General features: G+C 42.0%; 1 protein-coding gene across 2 annotated transcripts in view; it reads left to right on the top strand.

Annotated features, from left to right (window-relative positions):
* MYOF (myoferlin) overlaps positions 1–16,554 on the top strand; it is a 121,186-nt gene extending 104,632 nt beyond the window's left edge. For both annotated transcript variants that reach the window (XM_056850039.1, XM_056850038.1), the window contains 13 exons: positions 548–703; positions 1,354–1,445; positions 1,863–2,033; positions 3,148–3,296; positions 3,488–3,627; positions 6,028–6,116; positions 6,337–6,432; positions 7,403–7,544; positions 10,660–10,759; positions 11,282–11,475; positions 12,496–12,605; positions 14,245–14,392; positions 16,444–16,554. In XM_056850039.1, the coding sequence (XP_056706017.1) occupies positions 548–703; positions 1,354–1,445; positions 1,863–2,033; positions 3,148–3,296; positions 3,488–3,627; positions 6,028–6,116; positions 6,337–6,432; positions 7,403–7,544; positions 10,660–10,759; positions 11,282–11,475; positions 12,496–12,605; positions 14,245–14,392; positions 16,444–16,479 (1,623 nt within the window). In that variant the 3' untranslated portion in view covers positions 16,480–16,554. The remainder of the gene's footprint in view (positions 1–547; positions 704–1,353; positions 1,446–1,862; positions 2,034–3,147; positions 3,297–3,487; positions 3,628–6,027; positions 6,117–6,336; positions 6,433–7,402; positions 7,545–10,659; positions 10,760–11,281; positions 11,476–12,495; positions 12,606–14,244; positions 14,393–16,443) is intronic.
* The last annotated feature ends 4,642 nt before the right edge of the window (positions 16,555–21,196 follow it).

The raw sequence follows: 21,196 nt of genomic DNA, 5'->3' as shown, positions 1-21,196 counted from the left end.
GGATCATGGACTTATTTTAAAAGACAGTCTCAAAATATTATATGTAAAGAGATGCCTTCTGCCTAAGAAACTCATGTACAAATGAATTCTAGTGCAAGAGTAAATAAATAAGTCCAGTGACATAAAAATAGCACACACACTTAAATTACACTACTTAAACTAAAAAAGTTACTGGACTCAGCACTGAGTAATTTCTTCAGTGGCTAGGGTTGCCAACCTCCAGGTACTAGCTGGAGATCTCCCACTATTACAACTGATTTCCAGCCAATAGAGATCAGTTCACCTGGAGAAAATGGCTGCTTTGGCAATTGGACTCTATGGCATTGAAGACCCTCCCCAAACCCCGCCCTCCTCAGGCTCCACCCCAAAAACCTCCCGCTGGTGGCGAAGAGGGACCTGGCAACCCAATCAGTGGCCTTTAAACAGAACTTAATTGTGTACTGTTCTGAATATCACTCCGTGTGCACAAAAGAAAAGGTAGCTAATCGCCTAGTGAAATGTCTTGCTTGGTTTCATCTTGAATGTTTCTTTTCGTGATGTTTCTTAGGGGTCCTTCAGGATCTACCCATTACCAGATGACCCTACTGTACCACCTCCTCCCAGACAGTTCCGTGAGCTACCAGACAGTGGGCCTCAAGAATGTATTATACGGATTTATATTGTCCGCGGCTTAGATCTCCAACCTAAGGATAACAATGGGCTGGTGAGCCAATGTATCCAGGATATAGTTTAGATTAGAGCTATTTTGGTTCAGCGATTGGAGCACATCATTGGTCTGGGATCCTGAACTAGGAACTTAGTAGAAGAAATAGTAGTAGTAGTATCGTGGGAAAACACGGGAAATGTAAAGATCTATTAGCACCAAAATACTTTATAGAAAATAATAAGCTGCTTAATAATGCTATGATTATGACAGATTGAATGCCAACTCTAGCCTGAGAACCTAGGTTCCAACTGCTGATCAGGTCAGTATCACCCTCAGTTTCCATAAAATGGCAACAATAGTTGTCTCACAGTGGTATTATGGGAAGGATGCCATAAAGGTAGTAAAGCACTTAGCAAATTAATACAGCAACATACGGTAGCAATTATTTGCAGACACTAGGGATCTACCCCATGCATGGAGTTTCATAATATCAGGACCTCATGTTTTTCCTCAACAACTTAAATGGAAGAGGGAGTTCTATACACACAAAGACCCTGTGTATAGAGCTACTGTCTGTTGAGCCAAATGACTAAATTGGCATAGATTAGGATTGCAGCACACATTGGGCAGTGGATAATGTCTAGGATATGTACCAATTTTGACTTGTATATAAATTAACAATATATTTACGCCTTGTTTCCAAACAGTGTGATCCATACATTAAAATCACCTTAGGGAAAAAAGTTGTTGAAGACCGAGATCATTATGTTCCCAACACCGTCAATCCCATTTTTGGCAGGTAACTCATTTACTTTTACAAAAAAACCCCAAAAACCCCGGTTGTTAAAATTAGAGGATTCTTGAGAGACAAATAGAACAATTGTCACAATGTGTTGAAGAGAGAAAAAACAATTATGTGCAATGCAAGTCCTTAAAACGTCTTTTAAAAAAGCCAAAAAACTTCTGATACTACAAAAACCAGGGTTTTAAAACCTGGAATTTTATACATTTGAAAATGGGATTTTCATAGTAGATTGTAATATATCTTTCTTATACTGGTGACAGACTTCCGTTATTAGCAACTGGATATGGGCTGGAGGATGTCATATTAAAATAGCAATACTTGTTGGAACTAGTTACAGGTTTACGAACAATGTTGGAAGTGTTGTTGTGAGCGCTGATTTGAAGAATACTGGGTATTTCTTGTATTATTTAGAATGTATGAACTGAACTGCTTCTTGCCTCAAGAGAAGGATCTGAAAATTTCTGTGTATGACTATGATATGCTGACACGAGATGAGAAAGTTGGAGAAACCACCATTGATCTGGAGAACAGGTTCCTCTCCCGCTTTGGTGCTTACTGTGGAATACCTCAGCAGTATTGCGTGTAAGTTCCTGTTATACTGTTAACTTTAAAAAGGCAGGGGAAATAAAAGAGAGGGAGGGGGGAAGAGGGGGCCTTTTGTGGACTCTGGGTGGGGGGGAGGGCATGAAGACTGGGGCCTGGTTAAGAAGCAAGTTAACGCAGTCGCAAAAAATTATTTCTTCCAACTCAGCCTAACTTGAAAAATGGCCCTTTACCTTAATATAGCTGATCTTGGCCACCTGGATCCATGCCACGGTGACATTGAGACTAGACTACTTTCATGCACTGTACATGGATCTCCCCTCAGAATCAATTCGGAATCTCCGGCTGGTGCAGAATGCTTCAGCTCAGGTATTGTTGGGAGCTAGATGGAGCATGCATTGTACATCCATTATACAGTCACTCCACTAGCTGCTGGTCAGTTGCAGGGCTCAGTTTAAAGTATTTGCTGTCATGTGCAAAACCCTTTGTGACCTTGGACCCTCATATCTGCGAGACCTTCTCTCCCCCTATGCTCCGTCTCGGCCATGACAGCTTCGCTCATCTGAACAGGGCCTTCTGCAGGTACCAGCCTGCGAATGGGCAAAATCAACAACTGCCCGTACATATGCCTTCTCTGTTATACCCCCCCCCCCAACCTTATGGAATGGTCTGCCTGAGGAGATCAGGAAGGCTTCCGTGCTTCTGGCTTTCTGTGAACTGGGCAAAACTGAATTATTCAAGAGGGCTTTTCTACACAAGCAGTAGAGTAGTACTGTACAAAGTGATGCACAAAGTTACTTGGACAAATAATTAGGGACTGTGGCCTATTCTATTGTGTATAGTTTGTTGTACGTTGGATCCTATTATACATTATTGTGTCATTTAATGTGCCATTCTTTGCTTTAATATGCTTTGCTTACATCCTGTTTTTACATTTCTGGTTTGTTCTAAAGCCTAAATCCTATTTCACTATTTATTGAATGTCCCATCTTGTTAATTATATTGACTGTGTAATCCAGTGAGAAAGGTAGACTATAAATAATGTAAATTAAAAATTTTAAATGTAAATAAAACATTTAAAATTTAAAAATGAATAGTTTGTGTATCCTCAAGAGAGAGCTTACATATAGAAATGTTCTCTGTTTCATAAAAGTTCAGGGGTAAACACTTGGCGAGATCAACTGAAACCAACACAACTCTTGCAAAACACAGCCCGGGTCAAAGGCTACCCTCTGCCGGTCCTCTCTGAAAATGGAATGAGAATTAATTATGGAGGGAGAGATTATGCTTTGGATGAATTTGGTAAGTTCACTGCTAGTATGCCTTCATATAATTAGCTGTAGAATGTGGCTTTGCTCAGAGGTTCCTAAGTCCAAAAGAAAGCCATTGAGTTTAAGGCATATTTTAACACAACTGTGTAAATGTGGACACACACTGATTTAATTACTTGGCTGTGCATTTGCACTTACTCACATTGTCTCTCTTTACTTCAGAGGCCAACAAAAAGCTGCATGAACACCTTGGGCCTGGGGAAGAACGGCTTGCTCTTCACATTCTCAGAACTCAGGGCTTGGTGCCTGAACATGTAGAGACAAGAACCTTGTACAGTACCTTCCAGCCAAACATCTCACAAGTACTCTAAACTTCTTTTACCTTCCTGGGGCTTCTGGCATATTTAGATACAGAGAACACATTCATACCTGAGGACAGTGGAAAAATAGATCCCAGCTCTCCTTCTCCACCCTCCTTTATATGAAGACTAATAGTCCATAAACGAGAGTGTATCTTGTACTCTAATCAATATAATCCAGCCAAAGACAAATGCTTCTAAACCACATTGATTGCAGTGGGAGTGTTTTAAAACATCCCTAGCCATCCCACTTAAGTCAAAAGGATTTAGAAATGCTTATTTTGTTTGGATTATGCCTTGTTTTTGGATGAATCACCATGAACTATTACTCCCCTAGTTTTGTACTGCTGAATGCTAGAGTTCCTATTAGTATGCATTGAAATGTGGCAAAGATCAACCAGGTGATAAGAAAGACAGGATATTTAAAGACATTAGGATGTAATTATTCATGATTATTTGCCAAGCTTTGGCCCTTCATAAACTACTGGTTAGTCAGATATTATGATATGATTAAAAAAAAAATCATGCATAAACAGATAATTCATCAGTGCAGTCCTTTGATATAATATATTGGGTTGGATCCAAACAAATGTTTCTGCTTGTGGAAGGGAAGTTGTAATTTCTGCTAATTTCCTCTTCCTGCTGCAGACTGCCAGTTTGCTCCTCATGCCAGCCTTGAGAGTTCTTTGTTCCCCAGGAGCTGCATTTTGGAAGATCAGTGGACTGTGGTAGGAAGCAGGGAGACAGGAAAGTTCTGTTCAGCTGGTGGCAGGGCCTTCTGTTAGTGGAAAACTTCCTCTGGATCTAACCCATTATCTTGAAGACCGACATTGCCTTAGATCATTCCAGGAAAACCTCCAAATCTGCTATAGTAATTTAATTTTAATATAAAAGCAACTCTGTATTGGGCAGATCCATTGTGGGAACCTTGAAAGTTTGGTCAACCTTCCTGTTGGGAATCTATGCACCAGCAGTCTCCAATCTCGAATCAAGTCCCCGCCCCTTTAAATGCTGCTTTTCTAATTTGCTTATTATGTAGTGCTTGCTGTAAGAGAAAATCCCCCCTCCAAAACCCAATTGCCAAATTAAAAAAAAAACATTTTAAGAAGAAGAAACAAAAAAATGGAGCAATCTGAAAGGAGTGGGGGAAGAAATCCAAACCTCATTTTTAAAAAGCCTGCTCAGAAAGAGCTCTGAGGAAGCAGGAAGCATTTGAATCCCTGCCTCTTTACATGCTGCTTTGTAATTGGCTGAATGCTTTCTGTGATAGAAACCAAGCTTGGGTGTCCTGCGCTTTTAATTATGCATGGGGATTTCACCCAGGCTGAGCTCAGGGGAGAGGGAAGAATTGGGTTAACAGAGGAACGGGAAGGTCTGGGATTTGTGAGGGCTGGCAACGAGGTCATCTCTAATGAACGGAAAACTCATGCATAACTCCAAGGAACAACTGAGACAGACCAGGGGCGAACATGAGTGAAAGTACCCATGCATAAACGACCTTTGTGTGCGTGTCAGATGTTTATTTTATTTAAAATATTTATATGTCTCCTGTGTGTCTCAGGAGCTAAGACAGGTAACAACAATATAAAAACAATTTGTTTATACAAATGTTAAAACAGCAGATGTAACAATATCTTGTTTTTAAATCTAAAAACACTATACTCCCACCAGCAATGTCGTTCCCCTTTGCTCAGGATTAGGCTTTCCCCAAAGCTTACCAGATAACCGGGATGTTAGGAGTCTCCCCAACCCCGTAGGAGCCTCTTCCGGGAAGTTGTTCCAGGCGCAAGGGCCTGCCACTGAAAAGGCTACTCATCCTATTTGAATGACACTGAGTTTGCAATAACAATATACTAAATTGCACAGTGCTTTTCTTGCCAGTAAAGTGTCAAGCCTGAACTGACCCTAGAAGCTAAAAGGACTAAACTTGTCACGTTATGAGAAGGCAAGAGTCACTGGAAAAGGCAATCATGCTAGGAAAAGTTGAAGGCAGCAAGAAAAGAGGAAGACCCAACAAGAGATGGATTGACTCAATCAAGGAAGCCACTTTTGGAGGACATTGATTCATAGGGTCGCCACGAGTCAGAAGCGACTTGATGGCACTTAACACACACACACACAAAGTGTCCCCACTTTTCTATGATCCTTGTTAGCAAAGAAAACGCTAAATGAAACCTGCATTGTCATGTGTGGGGGATTCAGCACTTCAGTTACCCAAATTCTTTGCAAAGTGCCTTTGTATGTCCACAGAGGAAGCCCAGAGCCCTCTTGGTTATGCAAAAACAAGTTGCACCATTCTTTGGAGCAAGACGTATATCAGATGACACTGGAATAATTAAAATATTAGTTAAGTGGGCGTTTTTTTTTTTTAAAAAGACTGACTTGGTTGTTTTTTTGACGCAGGGGAAGCTTCAGATGTGGGTGGACGTCTTCCCCAAAAGTATGGGCCCACCAGGTCCTCCTTTCAACATCACTCCTCGCAAAGCTAAGAAGTGAGTAGACCAGGATGAAGGCAGATGGCGTGTGTTTTCTGAAACCCCACATAATTATACCAGCCTTCTAAGTTAAAAAGGATAAATGTGGGTGAAATGTTTTGGGTGATGCTCCATCTTTATTTTGCCATTACCTTGTACCCTTCCTGCCTCGTTTCCACTGGACGCTAACCCAAGAGTAGAACCCTAGTGACTTCATTCTTCCCAATCTGTATTACAGATATGAACTGCGGGTGATTATATGGAATACCAAGGATGTCATTTTAGATGAGAAAAGCATCACGGGGGAAGAGATGAGTGACATCTATGTGAAAGGGTAAGGTTACTGTAGCCGAGATCTGGCAAATACTGAGCACTCCTGTTAGATAATAATTTTAAAATTTCCATTTCTCATTAAGAGCTTCAAAGAATGGATCATGTGATAACATTCGTGCAAAGTCTGCTTTGAAATTCATTGGTCTCAGCTCATTTAATTTTGTTAGGTGCAACTTAGAGACTGTGAAATTACTAGTGGGAGGCATCTAAAAAACGCTTGGGACACCACCACAATTTTTAGTTATTATTTATCTGAATGCATTGAGTTTAGCATAGTTCTATTATGTATATTTTAGCATAGTTTTATTATATTTATTATCAATCCAGAATTTTATTAACCTTATATTTCCTTTATTATGTATCTGTGGTATCCTTGACATGTTTGTAATGGCCTATGGCTAAATGCAAATAAAACCATTCATTCATTCATCTAAAAACACACCAAAGTGCTTTGCAGAAGGCCACATATTCAGTTCCTTTTGTCTAAGAGAAAAGCCAATATGTATTCATATTTATGATATGTAAACTAAAATGGATGTACCTCAAAGGATTTGTGAGTTCAGAGACAGAGGTGATTCATGAAATGAATGGGAGGCATACAAAGTTATAGTTTAGTGGAACATGCTTCATATTAATGTTACGGCATGCCCTTTCAGTCTTCTTGAGTCTGCCCTGTAGAAAGGACATGTTGACTAATGGCTTTTTTGTCATCTTGGGTTCAGGGGATTTCATGGGGACTTTTGAGTTCTGGCATTGTATGTTACGAGGAGCATAAGACCCATTTCACTGAATTCTGATGGATCTAACGGAGTGAAATCAAGTGGTGCCAAAATCTGTGTTTCATTTCTAGTGCATTAGAACATAAATGCCACCTTTCAATCTGGTAATCACCATGAAGTGCCGTTTCATTGCAAACAGTCGTCGGTTCCATTAGGTGTGAATAGCCCAATTTTCTTGCTTCTGATTTTCAGATGGATGCCTGGATTAGAAGAAAATAAGCAGAAAACAGATGTGCATTACAGGTCCCTGGATGGGGAGGGGAATTTCAACTGGAGATTTATTTTTCCTTTTGATTATTTTCCTGCTGAGCAGCTCTGTACAGTTTCGAAAAAGGTGATTTTTTTAAAATAAAGTTCAAGATAATTGTTAACCTTGGCCACTTGAGGCCAAGTTGCACATGACACTGAGTAGGATCTAGAATTTCCTGAAGGGTTTGTTTTGATGTTTGTTTTGTTTTCTTTCAATGCAGCAGACCTCATGGAGGACAAAGAGCCTTCTAGCCCTTTGTATGGGCGCCAGCGTGGTGTAGTGGTTAAGACCGGTGGTTTGGAGCAGTGGACTCTAATCTGGAGAACCGGGTTTGATGCTCCACATGAGCGGCGGAGGCTAATCTGGTGAACCGGGTTGGTTTCCCCACTCTTATGCCCAAAGCCAGCTGGGTGACCTTGGGCTAGTCACAGCTCTCTTAGAGCTCTCTCAGCCCCACCTACCTCATAGGGTGTCTGTTATGAGGAGGGGAAGGGACTGTGATTGTAAGCCGGTTTGATTCTTCCTTAAGTGGTAGAGAAAGTCGGCATATAAAAATGAACTCCCTCCTCCTCCTCCTCCTCCTCCTCCTCCTCCTTCTATTCCACCGCTCCAAGTTACTCCTTCATTGGCAATTTTGAGCAGACCAATACCAAAGAGAAAAGAATTGAGCAGCCCTTCTACCTTCCACACCATTCTTCCTGTTAACCTTCCATGATTCCCATAATTGCTTTTCATTTTAAAAAAAAAGTTAGCAAACTGTTACACTCATCTATCTTGTGATTTCTGTTGTGGCACTGAGATAAATCATATAGTGGTGTTGGGGGGAGGGGGATGGAGACAACCCCATGCCCCTTCCTTCTGAGCCCCCCACCCCCACAGGGTCATGCCCAGCATCCACCAGACACAGTGGAGTGATGGAGGCATCTCATAAAGAGCTGCATACCAGCTACCTGGTTAACGGCAGCTGGCCCTTTAAGACTCAGGTATCCACTGACAGATGGCCCTTTAACATCCAGCTATCTGACAATCAGCTGTTGGGAAGCTTCACCCGGGCAGCGGGGAAGGGGAGTGACAGGGCAGAAGTTGCTCTGGAGGGGCTATTGGTTTCTCACAGGCTGAGCCACACCCCCATGAGGCTTCTGGGCAGAGGGAGGCCACTGGGCATGCCCCAGGCCTGGGTAAGGGTTTCAGAAGGCTTAAGGGAGGCCAAGCAGGGCAGACCACCTCTGGCTCCCAGCTCAGAAGGGAGTAGAGTTAAGGTATAGACGGTGGATTAAGGTGGTGCCCAACCCTCTGTGTCTGAGACCAAGGGAAGGCCTGCCAGCCAAATTAAGCCCTAGCTCGTGACAGCCAGGACTGGGATTCTTAAAAAGGTAAAGGTAGTCCCCTGTGCAAGCACCGGGTCATTACTGACCCATGGAGTGACGTCACATAGCGACATTTACTAGGCAGACTATGTTTACGAAGTGGTTTGCCATTGCCTTCCCCAGTCATCTACACTTTAACCCCAGCAAGTTGGGTACTCATTTTACTTACCTCCAAAGGATGGAAGGCTGAGTCAACCTTGAGCCGACTACCTGAAACCAACTTCCATCGGGATCGAACTCAGGTCATGAGCAGAGCTTTTGACTGCAGTACTGGTCATGAGATAGACCAAGTCAAGGTGTTCAGATACCTAGGCATAGTATTTCAAGCCTCTGGCTCATGGTCAGCTCAGCTGTCCCAAGTGTCTGAGTCATCTCAGAGGACTGCTATGGCAACTCTGAGATTCTTTCTTACAAAAGGGGTTCCCACATACCTTCTGCTATGAAAGTTTTCCAAGGAAAAGTGATTCCTCCACTCATGTTTGGGTCGCAGATATTCCTCTATAACAGATACTACAAATTAGAAGTAGTCCAGTCTAAGTTCCTCGGATCCCTACTCGGAGTCCCACAATGTATTTCAAATGCACTGATCAGACTGGAAGCCGGGATGGTGACATTAGAAACACGTGCTTGGTACCATGCTATTTCTTATTGGTTAAAGCTAAAGCTGTTCCCATCTGGTTTAACTCTCCTAATCTTTGCAGCTAATTTTTCCTCAAGATGGATTAAATCAATTGAGGATAAATTGCAACGTTTAGGTTTATCAAACACAATTCTACTAAATCTTGGCTCTCAAGGAGCAAAAACTATAGCTAAACAGTGGCTTTGGGACACTGCCCTTCAAGCTGACAGATCAAGGGCTCACTCAGTTCCAGTAGTGGAAAACCGTATTAATTTTTTGGCTCCTGCAAATTATCTCTATGCCTTAGATTACCCTAAATATCAGAGAGCCTTTACTTTGGCACCGCTTTAATGCCCTCCCATCTGCTCTTCTTGAAGGGAGATATGCCCGTCTTCCTTATGAACTCCGCCTCTGTCCATGTCAATCTGGAATGGTGGAAACAGTTGAACATGTTCTTTTACACTGCACATTTTATCAAGGCATACGTAAAATGTTCATCGATCCAATTTTGTCTAGCTTCCCAGATAGAGATAGAGTTAGCCACACTACTTTATTAGATGATTCTGTTAAAGATATTACCTATCAGGTTGCGAGATTCTGTTAAAGATACTACCTATCAGGTTGCCAGGGCATGTGTAATAAGGCAGAAGAAGCTGTCATAATGTCTTTTATGTTAAACAGACCATTTTACCAAGAGTTGTTGTAACTAAATTTTTCTTTTACTTGATCAAATACTAATCAAATCAAATTTTTAATTATTTATGATATTTCTTTTTGTGTAAGCTGGTCTTTGACTGTAATAAATAAATGATGATGATGATGACTGCAGTACTGCAGCTTACCACTCTGCGCCATGGGGCTCTTGCACAGGATTCTTACAAGTGACATAAAGCAAGTCATATAAGAATACAACTTCATACTTTCAAACAGAAGATCTTCCTTATGATCACTGCAAATACTTGTCTTATTGTGCAAGCTCATAGACCTCTTGTCTGCATTCAACAGTGTGTGGGCACTGCCCCACTTGATTAGGCAGCCCTCCTGCAAACCTGGCTTTCCATTTGCAAGAGGACTGTCGGTGTGTGTGTGGGGGTGTGGAATCAGCGTAAGGCCAATTCCATGTGCAGAATATTATACACAGGAGGAGGGAGGAGGATGCAGCAGTGAGCATCAGTTCCACAAAAATATGATAACTTCTCCTTCTTCTCCTTAGGAACACTTCTGGAGTCTTGACAGTACTGAATTCAGAATTCCACCCAAGCTCATAGTTCAGATATGGGACAATGATAAGTTTTCCTTGGATGACTATCTGGGTATGACTTTAATTGTAACAAGGGGGTTGTGGAGAGTCCTGTTGAAGGAACAGCCAGTTGCTGTTGCCAGAGTTATAAAATAAAGCATGTGGTGGAGAAAGTGCATACAGGGAGCTTTTTTCTTCCTCTCCCATGATACTAGAACTTGGGAACACCCAATGAAATGGTTGGGAAAGAGGTTCAGGACAGATGAAAGGAAATACTTGTTTACTCAACAAGTAATTAAACTGGAATTCACTGGCAGGGGAAGTAGTGATGGTCACAGGCATAGATAGCTTTAAAAGGGGTTAGACAGATTCATAGAGGGGAGGTCAATGGCTATTAGCCATGGTGTCTGAAGAGAGCCTCCATTTCTAGAGGGAGCAGTGCTAGTATGCAACAGGAGGGGAAAGTCTCAGCAATGTGAAACAGTGTGCTGGATTAGATGGACTACTGGTCTGATCCAGTAGGCTCTTATGTTCTTATTGAGAAATTGGCAGAGTATATAAGATGAGTTTTTTCCCCCTTCCTTTTTTCCGTTAGGTTTTGTTGAACTTGATTTACACAATGCAGTTATCCCAGCAAAGGTTCCAGAGAAGTGCACGTTGGACATGCTTCCAGAAACTAAGCCCGTCAATTCTTTCAAGCCCGTGAAGATCGCTTCACTCTTTGAACAGAAATCCATGAAAGGGTGGTGGCCGTGCTACCAGGAAAAAGATGGCGCCCGCGTCTTAGCAGTAGGCTTCGCTTCATGTGCATAAATGATTCCTTCTAAATGATTCCTTCTAAATGATTCTTAGAATTTTTCTTGCTAATGAACCTTTTCTCACACATGCACATGCGCACACACAGACACACACACAGAGACACACACACACACACACAACTGCTTTCCCTCTTAAAAGTGCTATAAGGTCATCCTGATTATATGTATACCTGACTATTTTAATGGCATATGTGATCATTATGGTAATAATCCCTCTCACAAGTGAGTGCTGCATCAATCAACTGTAGCCAACATCAATTGAGCTCAAATTTTAATGGGCGTCCATTGGTTGCACCTTTGACATATTCTAGTTGATGGCTATATTCTGCATCTTTTATGTGTCTTTCAAAGACTGGTTTGGATCCTGTGGAAACAGGCTGGCCCTGCCTTTGTCTTCCTATGGCAACTTTCTGCAACTCCCCCCCCCCAATAAAAGAAACCCTGGCATTTGCGATGAGGATGCGGTATCAGGTGCAATTGTGCTCCTTCTTTCTTCAGTAGGGCTTCCGCAGAATACTGTAATAGAAGGCAGTTTTGCCCAATTCACTCACTGCACTGTCGCCCCTTGTGCCTGGCAGCTTTTTATCCCCCAAAGAGTGCCTTGTGGGGGGAACCACAGATATACGTGACAAGGATATAAAGTTGTAAGGATGGAGTATGAAGTTTATTGATATGTCCCTAGAACTGTGTGTGTGTAAAGTGCCTTCAAGTCATGGCGACCCCTTATGGGGTTTTCATGGCAAGAGACTAACAGAGGTGGTTTGCCAGTGCCTTCCTCTGCACAGCAACCCTGGTATTCCTTGGTGGTCTCCCATCCAAATACTAACCAGGGCTGACCTTGCTTAGCTTCTGAGATCTGACAAGATCAGGCTAGCCTGGGACATCCAGGTCAGGGCATCCCTAGAACTACAAATGTTTGAACTTGAAAATGGTTAAAAGACATTCCCTTTAAGATAAAACTTACTGTGAAGATATTTTGGTTTATCTGAAGGGTAAAATAGAAATGACTCTGGAGGTCCTTGGTGAAAAAGACATTGATGAACGGCCAGCTGCGAAAGGACGAGATGAGCCTAATATGAACCCTAAATTGGATCCACCAAAGTAAGAAACATCCTTCTTTCTAAATTACTCCCCCACCCCCACCCCAACTAATTTAGATTATTTTTTTAAAATCTTGTCAGTGTCTTTTCTGAGAAGCGGAAAGCTGGCCTGCAGTCTAGTTTCAGTAGGATGTCTGTGAATTTCCACAGTCGGAAACTTAACAATGAGCTGAATTTTGCTTTTAATTCAATCCACTGACCAGGGCTGTATGGATGTAATTTGGAAGTTATTTATATATTTATTTATTAGCACAGATAAGCCCACACTTTATCAGGGTAGCTGCTTCAGTATACAGACATTGTGGGAGAGGGGGATTTGCATGTTAACTCCCATGGAGAAAATCTTATGACATGTAGGAAGGATCCTAGATATATAAAATGTAAAGTAGTAAGCTGGATCTATTAAAGATTGTATAGATGGTGGTGGTTAGATAATGTCAGTTTAGTAGATTAGTTTAACTGACTATATAGTAGTAATATTAATATATTAGATTAACTGTATGTATTATTGCAATCTCAATTTGATCTCATTTGTAGGTTTTTATAATTTTTATATTCTTTCTTTTCTTTGTAAGTTTTGTTTCTTACATATCTTTGTATCTTTCTATGTCTATTATAAAATAGTAAAAACATATTACGACACGTAGAAACGAATAATGTGGTTCAGTTTTATAAAAGTTCTTCATAAAACTTGGCATTCACATTCTGCAGTCATCCAGGCCTGCTTTAGCACTCAGTTACCTAGACTTGGGCTTTTAACCCTTCTGTGACATCACAGCATCTATACCTGTAAAATCCAGACAGCCTATGATCTCTCTGATTACCAAGTCCCACTGTGACATCAGAGCATGTCAGGCAATGTCATCAAAAGAAGGAGTTGAATCAGAGAGCTCAGGAGGAAGTTGAAAGAAATGGATGAGAAGGGAAATGGAAGATCCTTGGAGGCTGTTGGGAAGTAAGGCTGGCCCAATATAATCAGCGACACTTCTTTGCCTGTGACGAAGCAACACCAGGATAGATAGGAGAATACATCTCTGGAGAATTCAGTTACCCTCCCAAACTCAGACCTTTGGGGCAGCAAACCTGTGACCTGGGATAGGAGAGGGGCCATGGCTCATTGATAGAGCATCTGCTTGGCATGCAGAAGGTCCCAGGTTCAATCCCCAGCATCTCCAGTTAAAGGGACCAGGCAAGTAGGTGATGTGAAAGACCTCTGCCTGAGACCCTGGAGAGCCGCTGCCGGTCTGAGTAGACCATACTGACTTTGATGGACTGAGGGTCTGATTCAGTAGAAGGCAGCTTCATATGTTCATATGATACATGTTTCCTTTATCGCAATGGTTTAATCAACTGCAGGCTCTTTTCTTAGCTTCGCTCAAATTTGTTCCTCCAGGGAAGACAATGGCCTAGTGCTGCAGGAAAGGACAAAAATGAACTTTCAGCTAAGGCATCAAAATCGCTTGACCCAGCCATTTTCAAAAGGGACTTGAACACCCGTCCCCTATTATATGTCATTCTGAAATGCTGTACATAGGGAAGCTTATAATTTCTTCCTACAAAATGGACATGAACCAAGTAGCCTGTAAACATGCTTGTTTGCTAATGTTATGAATGTATTTTTTTCTTCTTTCAAAATATAGTCGTCCAGAAACTTCCTTCCTTTGGTTCATAAATCCATGCAAGACTATGAAATTCATTGTCTGGCGGAGATTCAAATGGGTCTTCATCGGCCTCATCATCCTGCTGATTGTGCTCTTGTTTGTTGCAGTCCTTCTCTATTCATTGCCGGTATGCATTTTACATTTTGTAATGTTTTCCCCCAGTTGTAAAATTCGGTCTTTCTGGTTTGAAGTAGGATAGAAGCTTGAATTCAGGATTGAAGTTTGTGCAGGGCAGACTTCCTTCAGATTTGAAACATGGTTTGTGTTTCAAAATGCTTAGCTGCTTCAACTATTCTCAGTAAGCAATGGTGGGACAATATTTCATAGGCCATTTATTCATGTCTGTTTCCTCATGGTCACCCCACTGACTACTTCGAAGCTTTGCCTTGATTATGCATGCATTTTCCAGCAGTCAGAGATGACCTCGCTCTCCCCACGCATTTTGCCTGGGTTTTCTGGATGATGGCTAAACACGAATCCAGAAAACACGGGCAAAATGCGCGAAAACGTGAGGGAGCGAGACGACCACTGACAGTCGGAAAACGCATGCATAATCAAGGCAAAGCCCCAAAGTAATCAGCAGGGTTACTGCGAGGAAACAGCCATGCATAAATGGCTACAATTTTACTAAGTACAGGCTAAGATACTGATTCAATAACAACCGTGTAAACTTTCATCAGTCACTTGTTAATTAAGTCATTAATGAATGTCTTGTTTAAAATGTTTGTTTACTTATAGTTTGCAATTCTCACTGAGGTGTAAGGTGGATTGCACGGTGTAAAACAATGCAATCCAGCAGCAAGAGACAGCTTATAAGTAACGCAATAGGACAAGGATAAAAAAGAGGAGAAAGGTGTGATATAAATGAAGTAAATAAATAAGACATATAGCTGAAGATGGAAGGCTGATAAAAGATAGGTTGATGAATGGCTGAGAAGGAGAGAATGAAGCAGGAAAGGGGAGACAACATAGGGGTTGCCAGGAGGAGGAAAAGAGGAAATAGTGTGGAGAGGGGGATACAGGGGAAAGTGAGGTGCCCCTAAACAAATCTCTGGGTTCCCTACCATGCAAGTAGGCCTGGCATCATACACCTGGACTATAGTTTTCCTAGGTAGAGGCTGCTGGGAGGAGCAGGAAAGCTGAAGACAAAGGGGTAGATAAATGTAGGTTGGCTGCTGTGTGGAAAGTAGAGAACGAAGCAAGAAAAGGGGAGAGGATATGGGGGCTTGCAGGAAAGGGAAAGAGGAAATAGTGGGGGAGGAGCAATGAGATGCAGGTTCTCACTTGTCATATATCTGAACTTGGCCCCAAGGTATGGATCAAAATAATTATACAGTGTATAAACTTTTGTAACATCTTTTTTTTTAAATTCCAACTTAAATCTCACTACATCACACAAATCTCCTGCCCTTTTTGGAGTTGCTAAGCAACCCTAGGCAACATTGCTTCCTTGCCTCAGTGGGTGTTGGAGGAGAAAGAGAGAAAATGAAAGATGTAGGTAGGAAAGGTGTAGGTAGGAAAGATGATGGGCAGATGATGAGAGGGATGGCATCTTGGCCATCTTCTGGGCATGGAGTAGGAGCTCACTGGGGGTGGGGGCGGAGGTAGTTGTGAATTGCCTGCATTGTGCACAGGGTTGGACTAGATGACTCTGGTGGTCCGTTCCAACTCTATGATTCTATTCAAGGAAGGAAAAAAGCAGGGAAAGGGAAGAGGCTGCTGGGGTCACCAGTGGAAGAGAAAGAACAAAAGCAGAGTACATAGGAAGAGGAACAACAAGGCAGCTCCTGTGAGCCCTAGCGGATTCCCTGCTATTGTGTGTGTATAAAATCACCTCACAATCCAGGGCATTGTAAATACAGCCGAATCCTACATGGGTTCCTCCGCACTCCTCCCAACAGCTTCCCCCCCTACACACACAAAGTTTATTCAATCATCCGTCCCAGGGCAGCAGCCTTTTAAGTACAGACAGCTGTTTCAGTGCACGAACTTGCCGTCACTGGACTTTGGATGATTAGCCAGATGGCACAGTTGTGAAGTAATGTACCCCTGGTTTTCCTTTAGGTTATTATATATCTCAATCTGACTTCTATCAAAACACGTCATTTGGAATTACCCTGTGTGTTTAAATGTTTAACGTGCGTTTTGACCCTTTCCCCCCCCCCCACATTTTTATAGAACTACCTGTCAATGAAGATTGTGAGCCCTATTTAAAAAGAAGTTGAACTGCAACATGGCGACGGCGACTTCTACGTGTGGACCAAATATATCTGTTAGCCAAATCATGCAGGTCACCCTTCATGGCTGTAACTCTGCTTCCTTGTGTTTTTTAACCAGGAAGGGGGTAATTTCTAAGAATTTAACTGTCCTTCATGAAGCATTGGGTAATGAAAGTGGGAAAACACCATGTTCTATTTCTTCCAGAGTAGGTTGTGTTATTCTGTTACAATAAAGCGACAAAGAGTCTTGTAGCTCATACTGTGGACTTTTTATGGATTAAGCTTCCACAGATTAGCAGTGCAATCCTATGCATGGGCCTAGACTGGAGTAACTCTACATAGGGTAGCACTACGGTCTTCGATGCATCGTATGAAAATTATGTCTTCCTTGATTTTACATGAGGGTTTCCCCCCCCCCTCAAAATGTTTGTTAGTTTTCCCTCTGTCTTTAAAGATCAACTCTATTTAAAGTATTTTTTATCAGCCGCACTTTGAAATCCTGCCTCTTCACTTATTGAAAAACCAGATACGGCATATATTTTTGTAAAACAAAATGTAGTGCAATATAAACTGTTAATTACTGGTGTAAAAGAGTATAGTACTGTACTGTACACTTCCAACTTTATGAGCAAAACAATGAAATAAGGCATACAAACACAATTTGTCTCTGTGGTTTGTTATTTCAGAACAGCAAAAAAGCTGACATCACATAGATAGCTGTGTAACAGTTCCATCCTACGCAGTTAGGCACACCTAACCCTATTGAAAGAAATCTACAGTTTTGGGGTGGGAGACATAACTCTGCATAGGATCAGTATATTTTCCCTGTTCCTTTCACTACTCGGTATTATGAGATGAAGTATCATTTCCCCTGCTTTCTGCATTAATGTTTCTGTGGATCTAGAACAAAAGTGGAACCATTAAAGAATTAGAGCAGGTTGGATCCAGTGTATGTATTCCACTAATAATGGTGCTTTGCTGCAATGCAAGAGACTCTTCCCCCAATGAAAGAGCTCTTGTATCAGGGGAAAGGCCCCTTGAGCTACCACAGTGGGATCTACCGGCTCCAGCTTGGTATTTGCTGTTCCCACTTAACAGCTTAATGCTCTACTCACCAGGCTATACAGTACTCATGCATAGTCTCTCCCCCGCCCCCAAGCCATGGTTGATTTGTTTCCTTTGGAGGAGTACATATGGATGTCTGAGGGCTGATAACCCAACCTTATCACTGTGTTTGCCCTGCATCATTCATTCCTAAGGGGTGAATGTTTCTCAGGGTTGATAAATGTTCAGGGGGAAAACCTAGACTGATTTTCTCTTGTGCCTTTAACAGCAGTTTCATCTGTAGAAATCAAAAGGTGGAGCTTTTCACAGTAGGAGATAAGCATTATTGCCTACTATTAAAGACACCAAGAAATATGCCAGTGAAAAATTTGACACAAATTGTCAGGCACTTAGAACAAAAATAGATTAATAGGATCGGGTTTCACCCATGGACATTTTTTTTAAAAAGTGTACTGCCCCCTCATCAGAAGAATTGCAGGACACCCCCTTGTAAATTCACCTGTCCGCTGGATAGTATTTGGGATTGCTAACGGGGTTTTAACCACTAGCATAATACCTTTTTATTGGAACCAGCCAAGTGTCACAAATTAAGGAGCATGCTTTTGACTTTTCCCAGAACTCTTCATCCAGTTGGACGTGATACAAAAGTGTAGGGGTGGGGGAGATGCTGTTGGGCATGACAAAGAAGTCTGACAGTCGGTGGTTCTATATTCTTTTAGTGGTGTTTTGCAGACTTAACTAAGGGGCAACGTGGGGCCTTTTTCACCAATGTGGAAAAACACCTCCAATTGCCCCCAAGGTTCTGTGATAAAGAAATAATAATTCCTTTCCTTTGAACTCATGGCTGATTTTCTTTGTTTCAGTTGGTTACGGTTTCATTAAAATGCATGCTTCTTCAACAGCAACCTTTGGTGCAACCCAGGGACTTTCTTGCACCTTGAATTAATTAATTAATTCTCTCATTAAGTCTGCATAGCCCTTCCTGGGCTCCGCTGGAGAGTCGCAGGGACAAAGCGGCCTTCGCATCGCATGCATGAATGAGCCATCACAGATTAATTGGCATAGGCAGAACCTTCCTACCAGTCAGTTTCAACTCAAACACATCAGAGGCTGTTCACACATTCAGCTGACAGTTTAGTAAACATGTATGTACGTGCATATTGGAAGCAGTCCATAGATGGGCTAAAACCCAATCTGTGGAAACCCATTCTCATGACCAGTAATCAGACGAATTAAATAATAAAATTATTTAGTCTGGGATTCCGCTGGCTGGAGTCCTAAACTTATGCACATGTTTATACTTACATTTATACACCCACAATGTGATTACAAGCAAACACTCAGGATTTTGCCTTGATTTTCATTGGAACACAGCTTCTCCTTCCACTACCGATAAGCCCATGGCCTACTGCACCAGGTTTAGAAAAGAGCAAGAGTCCAGTAGCACCTTAAAGACTAACAAAATAAATGGCCTATGCATCATGACAAGGCTGTCCCTAAATCTGGGTGAAAAAGGAATCAATTTCTCAGTTTTCAGTGCAACTGGATAAAGGATAATGACCTAACCTTGCAGAATGAACTCGTCGGTATAATTCCACAAAATCGCTTCCATAATGGCTGAGTGTTATGTGCTGGGTGGAATGGTTGTCCTGTCACAATATAATAGCCCTCTATTTGGTATTGGTAAGAACCAACTCGAGAGACATGACCTAAAAGTGGCTGCTTAGAGCTGGAACTAATCATGGTCCAGATGGGAGTACTGAAATAATAACACTTTGACAATAACAAGCAATTTTGTCAATGAAAGTCTGATCACTCATGATTAAGATGTGTCCAGTTAGTGCCACAGATTTGACAAGGGATGAAAATCACAGAACACTTGCTTTTTTCATTCAAGGGCTAAAAAGTGTGGCATTTTGAAATGCACTTCTAAATTTACCCTCTAAGAGACTTATGAATAACTGCATTTCTAGAAAAACAATTATGAAAATAGGATGAGAAGTGGTTTGAGCTGTCATGTTCATTTAGTGTGTGAAGGTGACGTGTATTGCCCATCCAGGATTGACTAAGTTTTTTTTTTCTAAGCCCTGCAGATTCTGCCGTCAGTTGTATAATAGTTAGACAGATACTTTTGAACACACTAACAAGTTGGTTCTTGTAGGTTATCCGGGCTGTGTGACCGTGGTCTTGGTATTTTCTTTCCTGACGTTTCGCCCGCAGCTGTGGCAGGCATCTTCAGAGGAGTAACACTGAAGGACAGTGTCTCTCAGTGTCAAGTGTGTAGGAAGAGTAATATATAGTCAGAAAGGGGTAGGGTTTAAGCTGAATCATTGTCCTTTCTGACTATATATTACTCTTCCTACACACTTGACACTACCCCTTTCTGACTATATATTACTCTTCCTACACACTTGACACTGAGAGACACTGTCCTTCAGTGTTACTCCTCTGAAGATGCCTGCCACAGCTGCGGGCGAAACGTCAGGAAAGAAAATACCAAGACCACGGTCACACAGCCCGGATAACCTACAAGAACCAATGAACTCTGACCGTGAAAGCCTTCGACAACACTAACAAGTGCCCTTCGAACCTACTCAAAAGCTATGGGAGTCACGGATCTAAAAATGTTATTTGGCAAGGTATCGGACCAGATTTGTTAGAAATGCTGTGCGCAAAACGAAACAAACCATAACCTTTTTAAAAACCGTTTGAAAACATTGTGGCAAGAGAAGCCAGGAGCAACGTGGAATTTTTCTGCAGAGTGCATTTTAAGGGCAGAAAAAGGATTGGGGGGACGGGACTGGACACTGTATGGTTATCTTCTGTAATCAAAAGCTGAGAAGAGTGTTGAGATATACCCCACAGTTTGATTCTTGGGGCTGTTACAATGTCTTCGCCTATCTAGCCATGAAATGCTGGGTTGTGCAGCAGTTCCTGAGCCATTGTGTGCGGAAGTGAGGCCGTTAAGGCCGTTTATGCATGACTGTTTCCTTGCGGTCACTCTGCCAACTACTTCGGGGTTTTGCTTTGATTCTACTCATACGTTTCCTCATGTCTCTCCCCCCCCCCACCCCGCGTTTTCTGGATGCTAGCTAAACATGAATCCAGAAAAATGTGTGTGGTGGGGGGGGGAACCCGTGGGGAAAGCGGGGCAACCTCTGACGGTCAGAAAACGCAAGCCTAATCGAAGCAAAGCCCCGAAGCGGTCGGCGGGGTGACCTCGCGGAAACAGCCGTGCATAAACAGCCTAACTAGTGCAAGAGAGGACGAAGACAGTGGGTGGAGTTGAAAGAAGAGGAGGTGCAACTGTCGCGGTTCGGGCCGTTAAGTGCCTACACTCTTAGAATGTACCATTTACTGAGAAATGGAGTTATCTTATTCAGCGAGACACCACTAGACCGGAATCAACGGTTCCTAGAAACTTGTTATTGCTTCTAGGACATCTCTTGAACACGCCAATAAATTTATAATAATGGACAAGAGTAGAAGTATATATAAAACACATTTATTTACATTATACAATATATGCTTTCTGGTTGCAAAGCCTTAAAATATCATATAAGGATAGACATCATTAGTCTTAAACATGTTTATGTAGCAAGTAATCATTCACATTCTCTATGCCTCCATAAAGGAGTATCTTAGTC

The sequence above is a fragment of the Euleptes europaea genome, chromosome 5, assembly GCF_029931775.1.
Source record: "Euleptes europaea isolate rEulEur1 chromosome 5, rEulEur1.hap1, whole genome shotgun sequence".
NCBI classification, from domain to species: Eukaryota; Metazoa; Chordata; class Lepidosauria; order Squamata; family Sphaerodactylidae; genus Euleptes; species Euleptes europaea.
This window is presented reverse-complemented; position numbering and strand designations above follow the sequence as displayed.